The sequence below is a fragment of the Trichomycterus rosablanca genome, chromosome 17 (genome assembly GCF_030014385.1).
Source record: "Trichomycterus rosablanca isolate fTriRos1 chromosome 17, fTriRos1.hap1, whole genome shotgun sequence".
NCBI lineage: Eukaryota > Metazoa > Chordata > Actinopteri > Siluriformes > Trichomycteridae > Trichomycterus > Trichomycterus rosablanca.
This window is the reverse complement of record NC_086004.1, coordinates 28777106-28788519: the sequence shown is the minus strand read 5'-3', so window position 1 is coordinate 28788519 and position 11414 is coordinate 28777106. Positions and strand designations below refer to the sequence as shown.

Here is an 11414-nt window from a genome sequence, read left to right as displayed (position 1 = left end):
AAACCCCTCGTCACTTATCGCGTCCGTTTTGGTGACGAAATATATTGTAGTTTGGGAGACCAGACGGAGTCGTCTGTGATTCCTCCTGGTGATGGATTGTGTAGTGTGTGAGCTTCTATCACCGATCAGTCATGTAGTGTAAAACCACAAGGACTTAAGACTCCTGATTACAAAAGATCCAGTTGTGTAGTGTGAACTGTACAGCGATCTGAACACAATGAAAGCTGTGTAGTAGCTGTGTAGAATTACGTCACGGCATTATTTACATAAGACTTAATCTGCTTGCTTTAGGTGTGTGTGTGTGGGTAGGAAGCCAATAGTTTTTCAAAGAAAGAATTAAAGTGAATATTGATTAAACCATAGTTTTAAGGACAAGGTCATCAGGATGCATTTATTTACCTTGGCAGGACTAAATGGACGTAGGTCAGAATTTAAGTACAGACTAAAAGACTCTAGGGCAGTTGTAGCCTAGTGGTTAAGGCACTGGTCCAGTAATCAGAAGGTTGCCGGGTTCAAGCCTCACCACTGCCTGGTTGCCACTGTTGGGCCCTTGAGCAAGGCCCTTAACCCTTAATCGCTTAGATTGTATACCGTCGCAACTTCAAGTCGCTTTGGATAAAAGCGTCTGCTAAATGCTTAAAACGTAAATGTAAAATCAGACTAAAATGAGCCTGGATATAGTAGTATAGTGAGGCAGGAAGGGGAAACGGTCCATGTTTTTACTCGTGTACTACTTCTCCTCTTCCTCTGAAGGATCATGGAGCAGATTTGACACTTTTCCATCCTTCCATGTAACCATAATGTCCCCAGCTTTCAGTGAGCTGGTCTCGCTGGGCTCATCCACCGGTACTGTGCTGTTAGGATGACCGTCCTGTATCGGGGCAGTGTAAGAGTTGTCCTCTTTGACCCCTGTGATGACCTGAAGCTCCTCCATTTCAACCTTTATGGAAGCGGCAGCAGCCTTGTATACAGCTATCTTACTCCGGTGTCTGTAACGGGATCGATCGAGTTATTTTAAATAGAACATTGTAGAAATCGATTTGCATGATTTTAATGGTGCATGTTACACATGTTCATCATTGTGGGTGTTTTACAATTTTATTATACGAATTTCTGAGCACAAAGTGAAATCAACTGCACTTTTTTTGCCACGTTAACTTGTTTGCATCAAATTCAACATTTATTTTCAGTTTTTCTGGAAATGGGGTTATGAATTATGTTTTTCTTTTCCTAATGAATACCGGTTTGTTGTCTCTGTGTCAGAACAGAACTCACATTTGGTCATTCATTCATCATTAGTAACTATTTCATCCTGATCGGGGTCAAAGTGGTTCAGCCACCACCCTGAAATTTAGGGGCACAAGGCAGGAACACACCCTGCACAGTGACTGAAGGTAAGCTTTGAACCCAGGTAGCTAGAACCCTGGTGCTGGGTGACACCTAAGGTGTGCTGTTTTGGGGTTGCTTTGCTGATTTAGCATCTGGATGACTTGGCATTCACTTCCTGCTCTGTCACTATGCCACCCAGGACTGGCATGGCTGGTTTATACAGATAGTATAGATTTCAACTTTAATATTTAATTGATCAGCTGTATACATAGAATTTTAATCTTAATATGGCCCAGTTATCAGCTATATATGTCCCACACTCTATTTATATAGCAGTTTTATAGGAATTACAATTTGCCCAGTCTCTGTTAGCAACAATATATATAATGTACCAATAGTAATAATTATTGTAGTTGTAATTTACCCCTTTACTTGGATAAACACACTTGTTAATAGTTTATATAATCATCTTGGCAGTCGAACTGTTTTCTAAGAAGCCCGATCGACCACGGAGATAACAGGTCACTTGTCATGAATCGAATCAGTGAATTACATAATAATGCAATGTTTGCTCATCTGTAACATCTCTGCACTAACTAAGCTTGACCTTAGATGTGAAACACATCTTCTAAATAGCCAAATAAATAGTTCATATCATTTAAAAAATACATCTGAATACATTTTCCAGAAAAATACAACTTAGAATAGAGAATATGACATGAATTAGATTGTATTTGTACAGGCCTCGCAGTATGACGGACACACACAGCCTTCTGAGGCTCTCCCACAGTGACCGGTCTCTGTATTCAGAATATTTGACTCTTTAATCATTCACCAGATCTAACCAGCTTATTCATGTGTCGGTACTGACTTGTTACTCATCATGTCCATGACGCAGAGCACACATCCAAACAGCAGAGCCACCAGAGACAGCGCCAGCATGGCAAACTTCCACGGGGTCGCTATAAAAACACATAACAAAAATGTTGTTAGCGCGGTAAACATGTAGTTCTACAAAATAAATAGTAATACATGCCATTACATACTGTACATCCTAAATCAGTTATTAGAAAGTAATCTAGAAAGTTAAGGTCTGATCTTCACATTTTCAGCGCTTCTGTGTGAAAGAAACTTAAATGTCCACAGCTGATCAAGAAATAGAATTTTAAATAAGCTGCATTTCACACTATGTCTTGAAGGAAGCACATGCTAGCCCTCACTCTACTACTTTGCTAGAAATAGAAAGCAAAGACTGTGTTTTAAATGTACTTTAACTTTAAGAATTCAGGAACACAAGAAACAGTTTTAAGAACAGACTACTGATGTAATCATTTACTTTTAGCATTCATAGATAGATAGTTTAAATTGAAGATACACTATATGGATATAAATATTGGAACACATGACCATGAGCTTGTTGGACATCCTGTTCCAAAACCACATGGAAGTTCATGGTCACGTGTCCCAATACTTTTGTCCATACAGTCTATCTTCAATCTAAACTATCTATCTATAAAATGCTAAAAGTAAATGATTACATCAGTAGTCTGTCATTAAAACTGTTTCTTTATACTGAATCGCTTCCTCCTTCCTTTGTAGCTTTAATGCCATCCACTCTTCTGGGAAGCATGAACTTTCTACATGATTTTGGAGTGTGTCTGTGAGAAATTGTGCCCATTCTGTTAGTAGAATCAGTAAGAACAGTCACTGATGTTGGAAGAGAGGAGAAGGCAAGAAGGCGTGGCTCTTAATCCAAGTATAATTCATCCCAAAAGTGTTAAATTGGGTTGAGACCAGGACTCTGGAGCTCCCGTACACTCAACTGGTCAAACCATGTCACCACCGTTTAGACATGCTTAAATTTATTTTAAAAATGACAGATTACTGTGTTTACTTATGATAGAGAAACAGTAAAATGCTTTTGTTGACACCAGCCAAATTAGCATTTTATTTTGTATGATACATGTAGGTGTTTTATATAATACATGAAGGCATTTTACATTTTAATGAGCACAGCGTGACTCCAGAGTATCAAAGTTCAAATGCTGCAGTTTATAGAAGCTTTATGACGGCTGTTATATTTTTATGAATAATAAAATATCGTCCCTATCTCTGCATTACATGTTAAAACCGGAACTAGCATGACGTATTTAATTATGTGGCTTTATTTAATTCATTGAAATACACACAGTTTTTTAGATATGTTTGTTCTTATCATTAAATCATGGATTTTAACTTGACTTAGTTTGACAGAAATCCAAACATTTAACACCAAACTTAAAAAAATGTCTTGCACGTCATGTCTTTTATGTCTATGTAGTTTATTAAACTGTAAACTAGCAGTTTTAAACCCAGTTCCTGGAGCAATGACCCTGTACAGATAGATACTGCATGTATAAACACACCTACTTAAATATCAGCAATTTGACCTTCTAGTGTCCATAAAACAAATGTAGCGTTTATTCATTCATTCATTCATTCATTCATTGTCAACTACTTTATCCTGGTCAGGGTCAAGGCAGGTCTGATTCCACTGGGAAACACAGGAATAGCTTAGACAAGGTGTCAACCCATAACAGAGCTTTGACCATTCTCCCCTCAGACACAGCCAATCATGTCTGCCCCACTAAGATTTGAACCCTAATATGCTGTCCCAACCGAGCACCCTGCACAGAAACATTATCAGGTGAAAGACACATACACACACGCACATTCACCTATAGGGCAATTCAGTGTCTCCAATTAACCTGACTGCATGTTTTTGGACTGTGGGATGAAACCGGAGCTCCCGGAGGAAACCCACGCAGACACAGGGAGAACATGCAAACTCCACACAGAAAGGACCCGGATTCTCCCGCCTGGGGATCGAACCCAGGACCTTCTTGCTGTGAGGCGACAGTGCTACCCACTCAGCCACCGTGCCACCCCGCCACCCCGCCACCCCTTATGTTTGTGTTACAAACATAAACTGGGTCACAGAGAAAAATAATAGTAATTAAATAAACTAATTTTAACAGGCATGTACGCCCCCATGTGGAGGCTTTACGTTACATCTTGTAAACATCAGTGGGACCAGATTGCCAGCATTTTCATTAATTAAGTATATTTCATTTTTAAGCTAATTTTTATGTGTTGTTTCTGGTATTTTGTCCAGTGCATGTATAGTTTACGGCATACTCACGATCCTCAGAGCGGTAGTACCATCTCAGGTACTCTCTTTGTTCCTCCGTCATTGTGTCCCCAGCCTCTGGAGACTCATAAACGTCCCTTTGCTTTCTGGCTCCTGTTGAAAAAAACACGATTGTCTCAGGACTGCTCAATTTCACCATCCATACTGATATTCTATAAATGTATATTAAATCTTGTGTAGGAACTTACTGAGCTTCTCCTGGCAGATGTCCCCTTCATCCAGAGACTTCCAGCGAGTATTTTTCCCCGTGTTGGTCAGCACCAGTCTGTCCCTGAGACTACCCAGCTCTAGAGAACGGTTCAGACTGACGAGCCTGTGGTTCTCACACCCCCAGCGCAGCTCGTCTCCACCGTCACAGTCGACGGTCCGGACCAGGTCTGTGTCGAAGGCAGACAGACATCTGTGTGTGTGCAGGTTCATGAGGAACCAGCGATCTGTCCAGGTCCACTGCTGAAGCTCTGAGTCCACGCTGCATCTCTGTAAGTGAACCGCTGTCTCACTGAGCGAGTCCTCCAGGCACAGATTCTCCAAACTGTTGTGGATCAGGAAGCTGCTGGTTCCTGGGTTAACAGAGATTAAAAAGAACTGTGAAAAAAACTTTGTCCAGAATAGAGCGACATCTCACATTCTTTAATTTCATTTCAGAATCAATAAAGTATGTCTGTCTGTCTGTCTGTCTGTCTGTCTGTCTGTCTGTCTGTCTATCTATCTATCTATCTATCTATCTATCTATCTATCTATCTATCTATCCTTCTATCTATCTGTCTATTTGTGTGTATATCTATCTGTCTGTCTGTTTATATGTCTGTCTTTCTGTCTGTTTATCTGTCTACCTATCCATAACAAATGGGTCGAGTAGCACAAAATGACCCAACATTTCACTGTAAACCATTAAGGACTTAAAAATGCATTATTAATAAACGTCTTACATTTCAATTGTATTCAAATAAAAGTGTGTGTCTTTAGCGTTAAATAATTCAGTAGCTAGTTAATGTTATTTTGTATGAATTGGATACAGAGAGCTGGTTTTACCTTGCCACAGTAAACACAGTGTTATCCACACATGCAGCATTTCAGCAGCAAGCTGACCATCAGTATCTGTAAACTGTGTAAGAAATCACAATGTGTGTTACGTATGAAATGTACATTCTGATAAATCTGTCTTACTGCTTTTCTCAGTTGTATTGAGATACACTTTATGACCCAAAGGTGGTTGAACATTCAATTTTAAAAGTACTGGCATTTATACAGTTGGCACATTCTTCTGAGGCTACATGAAACTGTCCACAATATTATGGAAATACTTTTAATTGTGTCACTGAAGTTCATCTGCATCAAACTCTTCATCAGTTATGCTGAAACAACAAAGGGCCTTCCCCAAACTGTTGCCACAAGGTTAGAAGCTTAAATTATTTGTGTGTTTCAAATGTACTTACATGTTTAGTTTGTAGACTGAAACATGCAGGCTCCTGGATGATCTGTTGCTTTATATATTGAGATGCCTGTTTGATTATGAATCTGTCTCAAATTATGAATCTAAATCTGATTCTGACTCTGATTCTGATTCTGTGAGTGTAAAGCCTGTTTAAATCAGTCCAGATTGGTTAAAGACAAATTGGTTTGTGTGAACTGTTTTGACACTAATTCAGTCACAGCACAGAATAAATTATGAGATAATTCAGTAATTTTTACCAACTTTAAGCAATTTAAAATTAAGAAACACAAGAAACAGATTTTTATTTGGGGTTTACATAGTTACAACTACATGTTGTCCTTACTACTAATGAACTTTTGAAAAAAATATATTATAAGCTGTTTGCATTATTTTGTTGAACCCTGTATGTAGTTTCATTACAGTTTTTCTCAGTCGTTTTGGTTCATTTCTCAGATCAGAATTGAAATTCTCAAAACTGTGTGTTCAATCTCCACATCTCCTTGTCACTTGTGCACATCATAATAGCATTTCTCATTGTGTTTCTCATTTTGCAAATGCTTTTGTACATTCATGCAAATGGTCATGTACGATTGTCTGCTGTTTTTTGCATTATCAATTGCTTTTGTCATGTTTATCAAAATGTGTTCTACTGATTGTCTGTTGAATTGTCTCACCCTCCAAAACATTTAGGCTTCGGGTCATTGCCTAGGTCATTACATGCAAAAGTGCTGAACATGTTGTCATAATCTCTCAGGCATAATTTGTACATTTCTATGAAACGTTTTTGGTACATTTTGGTAATTTATCCTAAATTTTTTAAATTGTTCTCAGGTGAATCTTGGCTTTCAGTTAAGAAGGGGAATTTGTGAAGGTTTAGATCAACCAATGGTCAAACAGCTCTCAACCATAGGTCAGAGGTGCATCTCATGAATTTTCAATTGACAAACATATATAGATACAAAACATTGCAGTGTCACAAAGTCTCACAATGGAAAGACAAGGCCGTGTATAGGGTGAACAGCCAAGAAGAGGGGTAAGGCTGTGTGGTGGAAGACTGAGGGGACAAAACAGAGGAAGAGCTAGGAGAGTACATGCCACTCTAACACCATCAGGCAATGGTTTGCCATTTATCATAGAATGCTGATGGAATTCCTCCCACCCTACTCCCCATTCCTGAACCCAATTGAGGAGTTCTTCTCAGCCTGGAGATGAAAGGTGTACGATCACCAGCCGCACACCCAGATGAACCTGCTGACTGCCATGGATGCAGCTTGTGAGGATATCACAGCAGATGCCTGCAGGGGCTGGATTAGGCACTCCAGGAGATTCTTTCCACACTGCATTGCAAGGGAAGATATCCAGTGTGACGTGGATGAAAACATGTGGCCCAAAAGAGAGGAGCGTCAGGATTTATAAAAAAGAAAGCACTATAATTCCTTAAATTGTTGTCTCAGTTTGTTTTGAATGTTTAGAGTAAGTTTCTAATTTTGTAGTTTTTACTTGTGTTATAGAGTGCTGCCAAACAGTTCCTGAATTTCTATCTGATTTTTTTGTCAACAAATTGCAGTGCGAACAATACAGTAAAAGAATATTACTGTATAAATTTGATTCCAGTCCAATTTCTTGCTGTCAGTCTCCCACATACAGTCATGTGTAACTTTGTTTTCTGTGTAAGTTTGTATTTTGTGTGTAACACGTACCGTTTCAATTGATATGCCACAAAATGTGCAGCGTTCTTGTAATCAAAAGCTTAGTTAGTTTCCATCAGAATATACTTACAGTGTACACTGTTGCACTGACAACATGACTAAGTATTTTGACTACCTTGTTCATAGGCAATGACACACAGACTAGACATTCTGATGGCACTGACAAGTTGATTGACATAAAAATTTGCTTTTGAGGCAAAAACAAAGAATTGTGAGCGAGGTACGTGCTTTTGCAGGTATTTCATTGAGTTTTGCTGTTTGCACTAACTGTTTTGAGAAATGCACTTGTTGTGATGCCAATGTAAATCATGATGTGAGAAATGTACCAAATCGACTGAGAAAAACTGTAAGCTGAAAACTCAGTGCAAACATGTTATTTAACCATTTAATGATCTTATGAAAATTAAACACTGGTATAAATAAAGCTTATCAATGTTCTGATCGTAAATAATAAACGTTTTACACACCTGGATGAAGCAGCTCAGGCGACTCTGCAGTCAGGAACTGGTTCACTCATTCAGTCTGATTTACTCCAGACACTTCAAACACCACATGGGAGGAGGTTTACTCCTTTTTTTCTTTCCTTTTTACATGTCCTTCATCGGTTCATGGGAGAACAGTTTGAGAGAACACAGACAGATCTGAAACTGGACTGGACTTTAACTTGGACTTAAGCTGAGTTTAATAGGTGACTAGTAAACAAACAAAACCCAGCCATTGTACAGTAGATCTGAACTTATTAATTTATTAGGATTTTAATGTCATGTTTTAAACTTTGGTTACATTCATGACAGGACAGGTAGTTACTCATTACACAAGGTTCATCAGTTCACAAGTTTTTAATGTCAAACACAGTCATGGACAATTTTGTATCACCTCACTCATGTCTTTGGACTGTGGGAGGAAACCGGAGCTCCTGGAGGAAACCCACACAGACAGGGGGAGAACATGCAAACTCCGCACAGGAAGGACCCAGACTGCCCGATATGGGGATTGAACCAAGACCTTCTTGCTGTGAGGCGACAGTGCTACCCACTGAGCCACCGTGCCAAGCATTCATACAGTAGATCTGAACTTAAAACCCAGTCATCATACTATAGATCTGTTTTGGAACTTTGAGCCAAACCATGTATTTTTTTTTGCTCAGTTGTAAAAATATCTGCAAAATAAACACATGTACACCAGCCTTTTAAATCAGGCTTTTAAATTATACTTTCAGAAATCTGCTGGTTCTCGTGTTTGTTCGTCCCTGGTTGTAGCCTTGTCCCTTTGCAAGGCTGCTAATGGAGGTTTGTTCTGTTTGATTAGCCTTGTGAGATCACAAGTGGACACAGGGTCACTGAACGTATGATCAAATACCTCCTACATGTGATGGTGAATGGCAGGCTGGGCAGGCTGCGACAGGTGAACGCTCTCTGTGTCATTTAATCTGCTATGAGGATACTGTGAGCTTCAGCATTTTAATAGATACACCATAAACTTGTTGGATGTTCCATTCCAAAACTGTTGTGGAAAGGCTGACAAAGTTGTAAAATGTATCTGTGGGAATTTGTGATTAGTTTGTAAACGCATCAGGTCAGACTTACAATCGACATATCAATTTCTCTTACGAGTCTTTATTGGCTTTAAGGTTCCTCCACATCAACCTAGGACAAGGCCTTTCACAAAGTGTTGCTACAAAGCTGTAAGCATATTCTTTCTTAACCGCTTATCCAGTCAGGGTCGCGGGGGGTGCTGGAGCCTATCCCAGCTTTTCAATGGGCGCAAGGCACACAGTAACACCCTGGACGGGGCGCCAGTCTAGCAGGGCACACACACACACCCATTCACCTATAGGGCAATTCAGTGTCTCCAATTAACCTGACAACATGTTTTTGGACTGTGGGAGGAAACCAGAGCTCCCGGAGGAAACCCACGCAGACAGGGGGAGAACATGCAAACTCCGCACAGGAAGGACCCGCCTGGGGATCGAACCCAGGACCTTAAGCAGAAACGCTTAAACTCATAAATTAGGAGTAGTTGCATACTGTTGACAATGATAGATATTGTAGTGCATTAAACTACCGAGATGACCACAGTATCCATTACACATCATCTACAGTAGGTGGCACTAGTGATTAACCATTGTAAATAATATACACTGACTTGTCTGGGCTGGATTATTCTGTTGCATGGTACAAGTGTATCATGGAAGTGTGTGTTGGAACTATATGCACTAAAACATCCTCACATCATCAAACTACCACCACCATTTGTAACCTGGTTTGATGTTCTTATTCTGAAGTGTTGTGCTTAAATTACACAGAATGTTAGGAGATCCTTTCCTCCAAAATGATTCACTTTTGACACATCAGTCCATAATCGAGTCATCCAGGTGTTTTTGGCAAATGTGAGGCAGCATTTAAGTCCCTCATAGTTGGCAGATGTTTTATAGTTTCTTAGATATTCATCCATTCATCCACAGTAACTGTTCATAGTAACTGTTTTCATTTAGTATTTACATAAGTTTTCTTTATCATCTTTTTCTAGAATCCAGTTTGATCATGGTAAAGTGTGCTGCTTGTTGAGACTTTAACTTTAGCTTCTTCACACAAAGGTTTTATTTACTGTAACAGGAGTGGCAGTAATTAAACCTGGGTGTGTCTAGACCAGTTAACTAAATTACCAAATGTCTGCAATTATATTTTACCACACAAAACTGGTTTTTTTAAAAATAAATTAAACATTGTAAAATGTGTGTGGTGTGTTTACTCAGACATGTACTTTTCACATGATTAGACACAAGTCAGTGTCTCGAGTGAACTAAAGTCAGTGTGGTCTGCATTAGTCTGGTTCTAGTAATTAGTCATTTTTAAACTGATCTTCAAGTCAAGTCTAGTCAAAGATGCATTATTGGCATGACGATCACAGATGCATCACTCTGGTATCACCAGAGCATAGATGAAAAGTGTAAACTTTAATTAAAGAGCAATAAACAATAAAACTAAATAAAATAAAATAGTAACAACAGTAAAAGTCATAGTAATAAAGTCATCAAATGCATATTGGCATGATCAGGACACCCAAGGAGGGTGGGGATCCCTGCTGAGTCTGGTTCCTCTCAAGGTTTCTTTCTGTAATTGCCACCGTCACCCCTGGACTTGCTCAACAGGGGTTTTGGTCTGCTGGTCCTGGATTCTGTAAAGTTGCTTTGAGACTCCTACTTATTGAGTCCAGGTCTTTCTTTTACACCCAATGTTACCACGAGTATAAATGTAATTATATAAAATGAATTATATGCTTTCAACTTTGTGGCACTATTGTCTGAAGGGCCATTTTCTTTGGCCAGCATAACTGGCACAAAGCGAGGTCCATATCCAGAGCGACTTACAGAAGAGCTTCCATAGTAAACACTACCTTACTCTAGTTTAAGTGGACAACAGTCCGAGAACACAAATCTTCTGAAACCCTGTTAGAACCAAAGTGTTTTGTTTTGGGTTTTTTTTTGCAAGAAATGAATAAGAGCGTTAGTAAGTACAAGTCAGCTGAAGTGTTTAGTAAAGAGGTGATGAAGGTTTTTAATTGTTTTTTAAAGACAGCGAGAAACTCTGATGTTCGGACAGACAGGGGAGCTCGTTCCACCACTTGGGTGGAGGATCAAGTCGAGCGAGACAAGTGGTTCGGAGGTTGCGTGGTACAGAGCGAGGTTTGATTAGTTTGACATGGTTCAGTTGTAGCCTAGTGGTTAAGGTACTGGACTAGTTATCAGAAG

The 11414-nt window shown here is 39.4% G+C and overlaps 1 protein-coding gene across 1 annotated transcript; it reads right to left on the bottom strand.

Moving 5' to 3' along the window:
• Window positions 1-363: 363 nt before the first annotated feature.
• On the bottom strand, window positions 364-8240 carry si:cabz01068815.1 (solute carrier family 51 subunit beta). Its single transcript, XM_063013113.1, has 6 exons — window positions 8131-8240; window positions 5552-5624; window positions 4708-5079; window positions 4511-4612; window positions 2201-2291; window positions 364-989 (listed from the first exon to the last, which is right to left on the bottom strand). Exons 2-6 carry the CDS (start codon window positions 5589-5591, stop codon window positions 731-733), a joined length of 864 nt encoding a protein of 287 aa, XP_062869183.1. The 5' UTR covers window positions 5592-5624; window positions 8131-8240; the 3' UTR covers window positions 364-730.
• Between the last annotated feature and the right edge of the window lie 3174 nt (window positions 8241-11414).

Excerpts from the sequence above, each read along its gene's own strand:
- si:cabz01068815.1 (XM_063013113.1), bottom strand. The coding sequence starts at position 5,591 with ATGCTGCATGTGTGGATAACACTGTGTTTACTGTGGCAAG. Across the intron at positions 5,080-5,551 it reads ACTGTGTTTACTGTGGCAAG|GAACCAGCAGCTTCCTGATC; the intron begins GTAAAACCAGCT and ends CTGTTAACCCAG. Across the intron at positions 4,613-4,707 it reads CATCTGCCAGGAGAAGCTCA|GAGCCAGAAAGCAAAGGGAC; the intron begins GTAAGTTCCTAC and ends TTTTTTCAACAG.